Source organism: Schistocerca piceifrons, chromosome 2 (assembly GCF_021461385.2).
Source record: "Schistocerca piceifrons isolate TAMUIC-IGC-003096 chromosome 2, iqSchPice1.1, whole genome shotgun sequence".
Classification (NCBI taxonomy): domain Eukaryota; kingdom Metazoa; phylum Arthropoda; class Insecta; order Orthoptera; family Acrididae; genus Schistocerca; species Schistocerca piceifrons.
Window position 1 is genome coordinate 471,014,506 of NC_060139.1, and position 15,024 is coordinate 471,029,529.

The 15,024-nt window shown below is 38.6% G+C and overlaps 1 protein-coding gene across 1 annotated transcript in view; it reads right to left on the reverse strand.

The window, feature by feature from the left end:
• Positions 1 to 229: 229 nt before the first annotated feature.
• The window catches only part of LOC124777716 (adenosine deaminase-like), a 48,707-nt gene continuing 33,912 nt past the window's right edge, over positions 230 to 15,024 (reverse strand). Inside the window, exons 5-7 of the mRNA XM_047253213.1 lie at positions 11,920 to 12,089; positions 3,152 to 3,278; positions 230 to 851 (exon numbers count right to left, since the gene is read on the reverse strand). Of these exons, the coding sequence (XP_047109169.1) occupies positions 759 to 851; positions 3,152 to 3,278; positions 11,920 to 12,089 (390 nt within the window). The 3' untranslated portion in view covers positions 230 to 758. The remainder of the gene's footprint in view (positions 852 to 3,151; positions 3,279 to 11,919; positions 12,090 to 15,024) is intronic.

The window sequence follows — 15,024 nt, forward strand, 5'->3', positions numbered from 1 at the left end:
ATAAGTTCCACAAATGATTTAGTGAATAATATCATCTAGTTCATTTAATGTACTTCCATTTATTATGATGTGTTTTAGCTACAGCCATGATCAGATCCATAACATATGAAACAAAGTTAGAGTTAGTTGCAGTCTGCCTCTGTAGCGTAGCAGTAGCATTACAACCTACCACGCAGGGGGCATGGGTTTGATTCCTGGCTGGGGACTGGGTGCTGTGTGTCCTTCATCATCATTGACTTGTAAGATGCCGATGTGGTATCACCTAAAAAGGACTTGCAATACAGCAGCCAAACTCCCCCGAATGGGGCCTCCTGGCCAACAATGCCATATGATCATTTCCATTTTTTTTAGAGTCAGTTGCGATAAAACCTAGTCAGAAATGGCGCAGTAGCTAAAATGTAATAATAAATCAAAACACATTAAACAATCTAGAATCTAGACGGTATTATTCACAAAAACAACCAAGCACCATGTAGCTGACATTCTTAACATATGTTCCTATCTACAGTTGCTCAGAACTGTTATTTTATGAAACTGTCTTTACTCACTTAATTATTTTATTTTAATTTTTTCTCTTCTGGAACAATATGCTATTTCTTTGAGAAGTGAAGCACTGGAAAAGAAAAGAAGAAAGGGGAAGCAAGTCATTGTATCAATGTCAAGCAATGTGATTCCAATCCAGAGTGGTAATTCCACTTTACATAATTAATTATTAAAGTTAATATATCAGAAGTCACCAACAACATTTTAAATATAATTTAGTCACTTATGTTTAGTTCTTTGTAGATCTTCTTAATTAGCTGGGCTTTCTCATTATCTGGCAGAAAGCATGCGTGGGCTGCATTTAAATTCTGAAACAGACAGACATTTCACTGCTGTGTGTTCATATGTCAACAGAATTATATGTATGAATATTTTTAAAAAATGTAACTTTTTCTGTAAGAATATTATGTGTTATTGAAGAAGAGTGTCTCATTAAAAGTTGACACAAGAATAAATGGTGTATCAGACTAACAAACACATATAGTTAGAAACAGTAATGAACTGGTACAATTTTTTTAAAAAAAAGTAATCTACAGGAAGAAGGAACAGAAACAGGAACTTCCAGCAAAATGAATGAAAAGACACAAAATGTGAGAGTAAGGATGGATTATTAGTTATTGGAAGAAATGGCCAGTGAAATGTCAGTGCATCATTTTACAGAAGTGTTGAGCAACCACTACAGTACATTCAGTAGACTCCACATCTAGCCTTTCTTTGTTAGTTCTTTATGCCACACTAAATAGAATGGCAATGATTGTACAACTCAGTGTTGCACTAATGGCAGTTGACTTAAGACATCTGGCAGTGACATGTAGTATTGTACAAAGGAATAACAGTGTTCCAGACAATGAAAGTAGCTAATCGTTACTAGGTCAGCTGAAAATGCTACAAGAGAAGATAAATCACTGTAAGGGAGCTAGCAGTAGTGTCAATATTTTAAGGGTGAGTATAGCTCCCTTCTGTAGAGAAGCAGCTATCAGTATGTTCTTGAGTTTATTTGCTTACAAAAATTCTGACAAGTCTGTCCCAGGTATATGCCTGTGAAGCTTGGAATAGAAAAAGGAGTACTGGTTGGCTGAGGCTGTGCACTGAGCTATGCAGCACACTGGGATGGCTGAACTAAAGAAGCATTCCATTTTAAATTGCAAGTGGTATTGTCCAGCCTACAGATAACTTGTCATAAACTTGCTGCTTCAGTATGTGTGTTCTTTTGTCTCTGTTTTTTGCCAGTACTCTTTTCAAAATTTAATTTTATATGTTATTACCATAATGAAAACTACTTGATGAAATATAAATAGTGAGAGAGGACAGACAACAATTAACCTTTAAGACAAAGTGGTTAAAATACCCACACAAAACTGTGGTATGTGTGCTTATATAGGCTGAGAAGAATAAGAAGAGTGGGAAAGGTACTGCTTGATGATTAAATAAAGCAAGAAGTAAGGAGGCATAGGCATTTGCTCACAAAATTCAGGAAAGTGTGGGAGGCGGAGATGGCAGGTAATAGGGAATCCATATAGTCATTATTTTTCTTTCTTATTTTTACCAAGAGTAAGAAAAAAGCTGATAGAAGTTAGAGCAGGCCACACAAAACAACACAATTTCTTTCAACAGCTGTTTCTGATTCATCCTGTACAACCCTCCTCTCAGTACCAGCACTTCTGAAATTTGGAAGTGTGAATTGGCTTTTAACACTGTACGCTCATTATCTCCCCTTCTGAGTTCCATGTCTCTATGCATCCATTACAAGTTCTGTTTTCCATTCCTCCCTATAATTGAGTCTGAACATATCTAATTTTCCCTGTCATTGCTCGATATGTACGGACTCAGTTATAGGGAGGAATGAAAAACATTTACTATTTATTTTTACTATTTATCTTATTTGCTGAAACCAATTTCTTCCATGTTTATCATCATAAAAAAATAATAGAAATCAGAGCTTGCTCAGAACGATATAGGTGTTTAATTTCTTCTGTGTGCTGTTAGAGAGTGGAATAACAGAAAATTATTGTGAAGGTGGTTTGATGAACACACTGCCAGACACTTAAGTGTGATTTGCAGAGTATCCCTGTAGATGTAGATATAGATGATTCCCATGTAAATTTTTCTCCTCCCCAGAAACATCAACATTGTCACCTCTTATGTGATTTCTGTAAGGGAGCTATTCCTTTTGCCTTTTGCACTTTTGCTTGGCCTACTCTGCAACCTTCATTAATGTTCCACTCTCTGATCCACTTTTTCTCCATCCCTCCCACCTTTCCTCACTCATTTCCTCCCTACCCATGCTGCTCAGTCTAGAAACCAAGTTGTACAGTGGCATCAGTTACAAACATGTTGCTTCTTACTTTGAATTTGTACAAGCTCTCAAAAGGTTAAGTAAGCATCTCTTAGTTTGCATTATTATCTGCGGCTCACTACTTCATTTTCAAAATGAGAAATCTATCCTTTAGATACTGCTTTTGTTTTATTAGCTGCAAATACAGTGTCCCTTATTCTAGTAAAGTTGTTAAGATGATAATAAGCTTTTATACCATACCATGTTCATAGACAAGAAAGACAACTGCCAAAATAAGATAATAATTATAATAATATCACTGACTTAACTTACTGCACGAATAGCGTGGGCCTCAGTAAGACCCCAACTAGCTGCAAGAGCATAGTCATCTCTTAGCGTTCTTCCGGTTAGTGTGGGATCATCAGAATTGAGAGAGAAGTTAACACCATCTTCAGCAAATCTGAAAATAATAGATAAAGTGCTACTAAAAATTTTGGCCATCATATATGCATTAACTCACAATCCTGCCCTACATAATCCATCTGAAACTGAAATGTATATTCCTTATTAGTAGGCAGTCCAGGTTTGTGATATAAATTATTTGTAAAACATGGAATAAAAGTGAACATAATGTTTATAGTAGTTTTTATAAAACATGTTAAAGTGTCAACTATGAAGAAATAGACTGCTTTGTGAATTTGTCAAAACTATCTTCTGCCTTTGTGAATTTTTCAAAACTATCTTCTATCTATCTGGCATGTCAGAAAGAGTTGATGTAAACAGTGGAATCAAAGAATGCTTTATTGTCTTTTCAAAAAAAGGCTAGACCATTTATCAAAAAAAGACTGATCTCTGAAGTTGCTTCATGAAATTATAACAGCAGTTGTGTGAAATTGCTCAAGTGTGTGGGACCCATACCAGATAGGACTAATAGAGGATGCTGAATGTATACAAAGAATGGCAGCATAAATGGTCACAGGTTTGTTTGATCCATGGGAGAGTGTCGCAGAGTTACTGAAGGAACTGAACTTGCAGAGTCTTGAAGACAGACTAAACTATCCTGAGAAAGTCAATTAACAAAGTTTCAAGAACCAGCTTTAAATGATTACTCTAGGGATCTACTACAACCCAATACATATCACTCACATACGGATTGTGAGGATAAGATTATAATAATTACTGCACACACAGAGGCTTTCAGACAATCACTCTTTCTGTAACTACTGCTCACACACAGAGGCTTTCAGACAATCATTCTCCCCCTGCTCCATACGTGAGTGGAACAGGAAGAAACCCTAATAACTTGTACAATGGGACGTACCCTCTGTCATGCTCCTTATGGTGTAGGTGTAAATGTAGATGCAGAAATGAAATATTTTTATTTAAAAATGTACATAGGAAGTTTCTGATCTTTCAAACTTGCCTCCTCTTCTCAGAAAGACATTATTGGCATACATATCCCTAATCAGATTTTTAAATTTATTTAAGAGTAATCAGTTTATTGCCTGTTGCTTCTGGTATCCAACATGTAGCAACCAACCTGTTAACAAACTATGTGATGTAGATGTTTTTATTTTCTAGTGCATTTCTTGCCATTGTGTTAGGAAACAATTAATATCACTTTGTAAGACAAAAATTTATTTTCAGACAAGTTAATAGAAGGCTAACCATAATGTACATTCACAACTCTGCATGCATTAGTAAAAGGCTGTGGCATATTGATCCTCTAAAACTCAAACAATGGGAAAATTCAGGCTGTCTCATATATCCTCCCACACTGCAACCTACTCCAGTCCTCTAACAGGCATTTCTCATCCCATGAATGACAGGGCCTCTTGTGAAAACAGCCATGTAGCCTGAAAACTTGGCTGCAACAACTGTGTGGCATTTTATGTGGGCATGATCACTAACAATGTGTCTGTCCGCATTAATGGCCACCACCAAACTGTGGTCAATAGACAGCTGGATCACCCAGTTGCTCAGCAGGCTATGCAACACTATAAAGTCTGTTCAAAAAATTTTTCTGCACTTGCCTTTTACTTACTGTGCTTGATCTCCTTCGAAATATTCTCTCCATAATTGATACACCACTCCCACCACCATTCCCACTTCTGGAAGCTGTCTCGATATGTCTCTTGCTGGATCACTCAAAGCACCATCTGCGAATTGTCTTTTATCTTGTCTATCATCGCAAAATCTTTTTCCTTTCAGTTGTGTTTTCAACTTTGGAAATAAAAAAATAAGTCTGCAGGGGCCAGGCCTGGAGAGCACAGAGGATGAGGCAGCACAGTGATTTCGTTTCTTGTGCAATAGTCATACATCAACAGTGATGAATGTGTGGGTGCATTACTATGATGCAAGAGCTATCAATTGTCTCACCAGTTTCGGGTCATTTCCTTCTCACATTTTCTCGCAGGCTTCACAGCATGTCCCAGTAGTAGCATTGATTAACATTTTTTCCCCTGTGGCACAAATTCATGATGAACTAATCCTTCAAAATCTAAGAAAAAAATCAGCATGGCTTTGACATTTGACCTGACCTGACAAGCTTTTTTTGGTCTTGGAGAATCTTTCCCAACCCATTGTGAAGACTGAATCTTGGTCTTAACATCATAACTGTAGACCCACATCTTGTCACCAACTATGATTCTTTTAAGGACATTTCATTCTCATTTGTGCAATCCAGAAGCTCTTCACAGATTGCAAGCAAAAGTCTTTCTGGTCTTGACTCATGAGCTGTTGGACAAATGTGGTGGCAACATGATGCATTCCAAGATGCTGTGCACGATTTCATGATGTGATCCAACTGAAATGTTACATTCTTCTGCAATCTCTTGGACAGACAGTCTTCAATTGGCATACACAATTTTGCTGATGTTCCTGACACGAGCATCCTCAGTAGACATTGAAGGGTGCCCTGAATGAGGATCATCTTCAACTTCTGCCTGGCCATTTTTAAACAGTGTGAACGATTTGTAACACTGAGTATGGCTTAAGCACTCATCACTGTAGGATTCCTGCATCATTTAGTGTGTCTCTGTAACAGTTTTCCTGAGTTTCACACAAAATTTACTGCAGATTCATTGCTGCTCCAACTCTGTGCTCTTGAAATTCGCAAACGTTGCAATGCAACTTTCTACTCAATACAGCACTGAAAAATAACTAACAAACATACAACAATGAAACTTCTGGCAGTTACACATTAAACACAGGCGTGTGCCAGGATGCCAACTGCATTTCTCTCCAACACACCATCGGCAGGAATTATGAATGTTCTGGAATTTTTTGAACAGACTTCATATAAGCCTGACTTCAATAACTGCTTCACAGCCTGTGCTATCTGAATTCTTCCCACTAGCACCAGCTTTCTGAATTGTGCAGTGAGAGCTTTACCTGCCACATATCCTACATTTCAATAACCTTTCTGACCTCAACCTTCACTAGTCCCTCCCCTCCACTTGCTACTATCCCTCCCCTCATTCCACTCTAGCCTCACACACACCTTCGATCTCCACAGCTCACATGCATAATACTATCCCCACCATGTCCTTGCAAGCTCCCACAGGCAGCACTACAGCATCTTCCCCTGCCCTGCCCTGTTATTTCTCCTCATTCTCACCGCTTGCCTCTTATTGTACCCTCACTACATACCCCCAGCTGTGATTGCAACTCATCGCAGTGGGTCTACAGACAAAGGACTTCATCTTTAAATGTGCCCATATACTATTCATTGCTTTTCTCTATGTGGTGAGCAGCAATCTGCCCCTTAAATAATATCCTTGATTAGCTGTATGACAAGGCTATGCAGTCCTTGTGATTCACCTTATTTCTCACATTAACTTTTCAGATTAGAACTATCCTTGAATGCTGCTAAAATACAGAAAATTTCACAAAAAATTAAAGAACAAGCTTTATTTAACTATGTTCAAGTTTATGGCATAGACTATCACAAAGAGGTGCTATTCCTGCTTTCTGATAGTGACACACAACATTTGCTCTTGTTTACAGCAGTGTCACATAAATGTTTCTGGGAAGTTTTCCTCCACACAGTTTGTATGTTAGTCCATAAACAGATCAACAGTAGAATGAAATTTTCACTCAACAGCAGAGTGTGCACTGATATGAAACTTCCTGGCAAATTAAAACTGTGTGCCAGACTGAGACTCGAAGTTTGGAAGGTAGGAGACGAGGGACTGGCGGAATTAAAGCTGTGAGGATGGGGCATGAGTCGTGCTTGGGTAGCTCAGTTGGTAGAGCACTTGCCTGCGAAAGGCAAAGGTCCCAAGTTTGAGTCTCAGTCTGGCACACAGTTTTAATTTGCCAGGAAGTGTCAGATCAACAGTAGTTGTGCTGAAGAAATTGCTTACCAATCATAGTCCCCCTCTCCTCCCTCCCCCCCTCTCAAATATTCAAGATAGGGAAATAGGATTTGAGGGACATGAGCAATATGAAAGTGCCATTGATAAAGGAAACAGGCAGGATTATCAGAATATAGCTTCATTAAAATGCAAAGTTAATATTTCTTTCTGTTAACTCTGTCAGTTATCAAAAATAGAGGCATTATTTACACACATAGAGACAGACAAGTTGTTGACTTATTACATACTTTAGAGAAGGATAAGTCATCATCATCATGCATACATTTAGTTAGTATTTATAAAAGGAGACAATGTCTTATTTTAATACAAGGAAAGAAGAAATCCCTCTACAGTTAGAAGAAACAAATATTTCAATTTCAGGTTCCTGTACAAAAGTGATAATTTGGAGTTAATAAAGTGCCATACAATCAATTTGAACTTGACTACATAGAAAAAATGAATTGTGGAGTGTGGTGGCTTCCCTTATCACTGGCAGTACAACCAAACAGAAAAAAGTGAGGAGGAAGGTGAGGTTATATTCAAAAATGACATATTCATAATGTGTTGCATTGAGGATCTGCAGAATTTTCTTAAGGAATCCACTGTCACCAAGAAAGAAAGAGCTAAGTTCATATGCTATGCTGAAAACGTGACAGACACAATAGTGAAACAGGCTATTTGGCAACTGCAGAAATAATATGTTGCATTAGGTATCAGAAAATGGGAACAGTACCATCTGGACAACAAACCTTTGTCATTGACTCTGATTCACTGATGTCATGGACCAGCAAACAATGCACTGTTGCTTTGATGGCATTTTACAAAAACCACAACACCTAGGTGACCGCACAGCATGTATTTTGTGCTTATTATAAGCTCGCACATCATGACCCAGGCCCATCAGCACATGCTACCAAAATGAGGGTACAGAACTTTGAGAAAACAGGTGACATAATGTGGAAGAGGAGTGTGGAAGTGCGACATGTATCTGCACACCAGAAGAATATTGGAAGAGTGGAAGATGACTACAGCTGAAGTTCCACATGTTCTGTACAGGGTGGCAGCCAGTCAAAGAATACTTTACGGAATTGGTTTAAAAAATTTATTTCAAAAGCTCAGAAAAATCTTAACAAGTTTTCTCCCAGAGTGGCTTCAGCTGGGACTATGTGTCACAAGTTGTCTGCCTTTCAGAAACGAGGTAGTTCTGTCTAGTTACAGCTGTTGACAAGAGACACCTTTAGCTCTCTGCTGAAACTGCTAGTGAATTCACACCATCAGTTTTAGCCAATTGTGTGTATGGGAAACAGGTCACGTGTGTGAATCCTGGAGGATTGTGCAGTGCAGAACACAGCTGCACTCTCTCTTGTGATCCAGACCTTGAGCAGAACAGATGTCTTTCTTGGGAGGCAGGCCCTCCACCTCTACGTTTCATGACTGGCCACCAACATCAATTAACACGAACCACCTTCCCTTCCCTTACCCACTTATTTAGTTGTTAATCCTCCTGGACTGGCCTACACCTGGTAACTTCCAACCCTAGGTGTGCCCTTTGTATACCATACACTGAAATACATTCTCTTTATTTTACCTAATTTCCCATTCTGTCATTTAACGGTAGCCTTGGATGCCCATTAACAAGTCCTGATCAATCAATCTCCTGCACATTGTTGTTGTAAGCAGAATCCAACAACCCTCTTCCCCCTTCCTTGCCCATGTACAGTTCTGCACACAAGCATGCACTGCAACTTGACATATTGGATCACAGTGTATAGCGAATATTGCACAAGGAACTGCAGCACCAATTATACAAAATTCAGATAGTGCACAAACTGAATGTGGATGACATCCCAAAGAGACTATGCTTTTGTGGGTAATTGTTGGAGTTCATGAATGATAATCCAGGGCTGTGCAACTATCTGATCAGGAGTGATAAGGCAATTTTTCATGTGTCAGCTTTGTTAACAAGCCAAACTTTAGTCAGATACTGGTCATATGAAAATCCTGAAATGCTTCATGAAATGCCATTTCACAATCAGAAAGTGGTAGTGTAGTGCAGTGGATCATTGTGCCTTCTTCTTCCTCTTTTTCTTAAAAAAAAGAGGAAGATGATCACAGCAATGATGTCACCGCAAAAAATATAGAATGTTATGCTCACATGTTGAACCATTTGTTAGTGTAGCAGTTTGCTAATTATCATTTAACTGCAGACACATTCTTCCAATAAGACGGGGCCACATGCCATATCTTGCAGCATCCCATTAATACCCTGGTCATCTCATCTCCAAGAATGGGGATATTTCCTGGCCTCCCATATCCCTGACCTTTCCTTTAGCATTTTAAATCTCAGATCTTCTGGTGTGGCCCACCACACACCATCCAGGAACTGAAGGCTCAAATTCTGGAGGAAGATATTCGAATTCCAGTGCCAATCTTGCAAAATTTGATCTCTAACTTCCATAAAAGACTTGAACTATGTGAGAAACAAAAGGGCAGCAACCTAAGTGATGTCATTTTCAACTGATGGGCATTTTAAATTACAGGCATTGTAAATTCATATTCTGTTTCTTTTATTTCTTTGTGAATGAATTTTCGTCAATGGTGGAGTTCTCAAAATCACCTATTTCACTGCCACACCTGTTCTAGGATGATTTTCAGAAGGATTGCTCTTTTACATTCATACTGTGTTTACAGGTACACTCAATAGTACTTCTGAGTAGAATAACAAAAATATCAACATATTTGTATTAACTGTTGTATTTCATGTTCCAAACTTGTATACAATGTTCCCTCTCAACTCTTTCTTTCCCTCCCACAATTTATGACTCACTGCAGAAGAGCCACCTTGTATATAAGGCCCTTCCTGTTAAGTTTGCCAGTCTTAAGTATGAGAAGTAAAGGAAGGAAGCTTAACTTGCAGATTGAGTTTCATGCAGTGAAGAGCAGCACATGGGAAATAACCTCCACCACAGTTATGTTAGCAAGAGAAAAACAATCTCTTATGTCTCTGATGATGGCAGGATGTAAAATTTTGATCTTCCTTCCAGGAGAAAATGGTACCCAAGTTTCATATTTTGTACTAGGATTAAAACTAACATGTAGAGTTAGTGAAATCTTGAATGTTTCATCTTATCATAGTTGAAACTGCATTAAAAATTGGGATACTCTTAACAATGGTGTACTTTATTACAGTATTCAAAAATTTCCTACAAAAATATTAAATAGATACACAGAACTATGACTTCTACTCTCAGAAAAATATTGTTTAATTGCAAGGGATGACATTTTCTGAAGCAATAATACCATTTTCAGAAAAGATTCCAGTTTTTTTCTGGTTAAAGAATAGGGTGAAAAAGCTGCAGTCAAGAAAGCATGAAGAAAGATGGAGGGGGATACTTTCTTAGCTGACATTGTCCCCGCCCCCCCCCCTCCCCCCCCCCCCAGCTGCCTTTTTCACTGCTGTGAAGTAGTGAGATGACAAAGTCATGTGGCATCTCCTCCTAATACCGTGTTGGACCTCCTTTTGCTTGGTGTAGTGCAGCAACTTGATGTGACTTGGACTCAACAAGTCGCTAGAAGTCTCCTGCAGAAATGTTGAGCCATGCTACCTCTATAGCCATCCATAACCGTGAAAGTATTGCTAGTGAAGGATTTTATGCACAAACTGATCATGGCATGTTGCATTATCATCCACAAAAATTCCATCATTGTTTGGAAATATGACAGCCATGAATGGTTGCAAATGGTCTCCAAGTAGCTAAACATTCAGAGAATCCAGTCCATTCCATCTAAAAACAGCCCACACTGTTATGGAGCCAACCACCAGCTTGCACAATGTTCCATGGCTTTGTGGGGTCTGTGCCACACTCAAATACTACCATCAGGTCTTGCCAACTAAATCAGGACTCATCTGACCAGGCCATGGTTTCAAGTCATCTATGGCCGACTGAGATGGACATGAGCCCAGGACAGGTGCTGCAGGCAATGTACTGCTGGCAAGGGCACTCATATCTGTCATCTGCTGTTATAGCCCATTAATGCCAAATTTCACCACACTGTCTCAAAGAATACATTCACTGTACATCCCAAATTTTATTTCATGCAGTGTTGCTTGTCCATTACCACTGACAATTCTACTCAAATGCCCCTGCTTTCAGTTGCGAATGAAGGCTGTTAACCACTGCATTGTGCATAGTGAGAGGTAATGCCTGAAATGTGGTATTGCTACACTCTTGACACTGTGGTATCAGAATATTGAATTCCCTAATGATTTTAAAAATGGAATGCCTCATGCAAGTAGCTCCAACTACCATTCTGCATTCAAAGTCTGTTAATTCCCATTGTGCAGCCATAATCTCTTCAGAAACCTTTTCACATGAAAACAGTACAAATGACAACACTATCAATACACTGCCCTTTTATACCTTGTGTACATGATACTACAGCCATCTGTAATATTATGTTGACAGATTTTAATTGTTAGCCAAATTAGCTTAAGCCAGTTCACTGGCAGAATTAAAATTCATAAGCCAGGCCTTATGACTGGAATAAAATATGGCAATTTCATTTAACTGATTATTAATAAGTTACATAACAGATTGAGAAATGCCACAGAAACAAGTGTCAGTAGAAGATATGAAAACTGAAAACATGAGATTTGTTTGTGCTATATGTTAAACTTTCTACATTTGATGCTGCGTATGAGAGTTAGTTGAAACTAATATGTTACAGTGTTAACAATATTACCTGACAATTGGGTGCTTCCTTACACCCAATGGGACTGTTCCAGTAAGATAACTTGACCAAGGACAGGTCTCAAAATGTACTCTTTTTTCTTTACAACTGCTGTAAATAGCTTCATTTTCAACCACACGATAACCATGTCCCACACGCTCTGTGTGGTATACATCCAGGGCCTAGAACACAAATCATTCCATATGAAATAACGTAGAGTTATCCATTAAATATGTTATACTCATTGTCACTTATTTATTTATGTGGAATTTAGCTGTCTGTCTGAATCGGTATGAATTTTCTTACTTAGATTTTTCTCATTTTCTTTGTTTATATTTGGTGCAGTATTAGTTGACCACAATATTATTGCACATGGGAATGGCAGTACTTTGGATGGCTTATCGTGAGTTTTTATTGTGATATTTAACCACAAATTCTGAACTGCTTGATAATATGTGCAAAACTGTCTTGAAATCATTTACAGTGTGTTGCATTTTCCTTAGTCGCCAGTATAGCTGTATAATGTAAAGTCACTGCATGTTTCCAATATTGGCCATGAGAGGGCAAGTGCGATAGTATCATGGTCAGATAGTACACATTTAGGTGAAACACAGTGACTTTTTGAAGTGTGATATCTTTACTAATATTTTTAAATAAGCTTGTAGTCAATGAGTCTTTGGATAATATTCCTCACGTGAAAAATGTTGGGGGTCTACAGCAGCTTTATACACTGTGAACACAGAAAAAAAAAAAAACAGCAAACTGCTCACAGACTGATAATAAGTATACAATGACCAGTGAGTGAATTAGTAGCATGTGGGCAGTAGTGATCAGAATAAGGTAATCAAAGATAACAGAGCCTCACTTCAGTGAACAAGAGAATAATTTACCATGTGAAAAATAAAATGGATGTTTTTAACAAAGAGGTAGAATACCATAGAGAGGCAATGCAAAATACCTTTCAACTGTAGCACACTAAATACGTAGTAGGAATATCAACAATGTTGGAAAAGATAGATTGCTACTTACAGTAAAGAAGCCACATTAAGTTGTAGACAGGCACAATTAAAAGACACTTACACAAAGCTTTTGGCCACAGCCTTCATCAGCAAAAGAGAATAAGGAAAATAGAGAAACACAGACCATTCTGTCTTTTTCTGATGAAGTCTGAGGCTGAAAGCTTTGTGTAAGTGCCTTTTGATTGTGCCTGTCTGCAACTTAATGTGTCTCCTTTATATAGCAATCTATCTTTTTCTACATTTTTGTGTATAAAGCCAGAGAGGGAGCAACCCTTGAGAACAGGTGACCACTTTATTCCTCGATGTTTGGAAAAGAAATATTTGTACCTGCACACCGATTGTACGATGAAACAGAGAAATGAAGCATTCAGAACACTGGTTCACAGGCTCACATCCTCTCTGACAGTGAGAGACTCACTGATAAACTCAAATGCCAGAAGACTGTTTTCCATAAGAAGAACTATGCAGTGACATTCTAAAATAACATCAAATTGCCTGTTTATAACTGAAGTTATTCTCCACATTAAATGGATATAATTAAAGACTGCTTTTGTGGGCAAAACTGACATTGAATGACACTTGTCAGAGCACAAGGTATCTGGAATGACTGTACAAACATCTTTGTTTAGAGTCATGAGATTCTGACACATGCTATGAAAATAATTGTAAAAGATCATAGATTTCACATAGCTATGCAACAAACAAAATATTGATTGTGTAATTCAAACCACTATTTCTGCTCCTGTTGTGAGACAAGATGGGCAATGCCTTCATGGAACCATGACTGTATTGAGGTGTGCACTTCTTCATTCAAAGCAAATTGATAGCCATGAATATCTTTCTTCAGTGCTCCAAAAATATGAAAATCACTTGGGGAGAGATTGGGACTGTATGGAGGATGTGTAAATACTTCTGCAGTGTAGTCAAAACAACCTTGGCAACAGAATGATGCCGTCCATCAAAATTCTTGAGCATTTGGACTTGACTGTGAGCTTCAATTTTTTAAAAGTGTCCATTTGTCACATTAATTGTGATGCTGTGTGCCAGAAAGCCAATGAGCATCAGGCTCTTGCAGTCAAAGAAATAAGTCATCATGACTTTCCCAGAGCTGGTGTGCATGGCTTTGGGTTTTTTGGGTGGGGGGTGGAACCATGTGCTTCCATTATTGGATCTGACACTTGCTCTCTGTCTCAAAATGATGACATCATGTCTCATCTCACATGACATAGGATGGAAAATGATATTCTTTATCATGATACCACTCCAGGTGCTGCAGTGAAGTTGAGATTCTGTTCAACTTCTGCTGCTCCATCAGGTTGACGGAAACCCACTGTGCACAGACTTTCTGGAACTTCAGGTGCTATGTCATGATGGGGTGAGCAATACTGTGACTGGCGCCCAACATGAGCCAAATGTCTCCCACTGTCCACCATTAGTCATTTCTGATAGCAGCATCTATCGCAGGAATGACAGAAGGGGTAATGCCGCAATGTGCCTGTCCTGGCCAACCTCTGTCTTTCAATGAGATGCAGCCTTCTGGAAAACATTCATTCCACAGAAATACATGAACACATGATGTACTGTGTTCAACACACTCGGCAGGCATTTGAGCATGAATTTCATAGCCTGACACTCCTTTCACAGTCAAAAACTGCACTACACCTCACTGTTTGTCTTTCGCACTCTGCATAGTGAAGTCAGATGCACACATGATTCACTGACCTCATGTTGAGCATGTCTAACAGATAAATATCACATCTGTGAATGTTCACACTGTTCCTTTGTGATTCCCAATAGAGGACACTTCTGTATGCATACCTACCTGTGTTACATACTACCTTTGTCAGAAAAGTTCCACGACAGCTTTTTTCCTAAGTAGAAAATGGCGCTTACCAAGTAATGATCCTAGCTCGTATTGAAGTAGTCCCCTTGGCTATCTATACACAGTTTCTGGAGATCTTGGAAGAAAGCAGGGAAATTTTCAACTGTGATGCTTGTACGCTCATTTTTTACAGCCTGTTGCATGTCTGCAATATCTTGATGAAACTTTCCTTTCAGTAGCTTTTCACGCATGGAACCAAGGAAAAATCACAAGGTG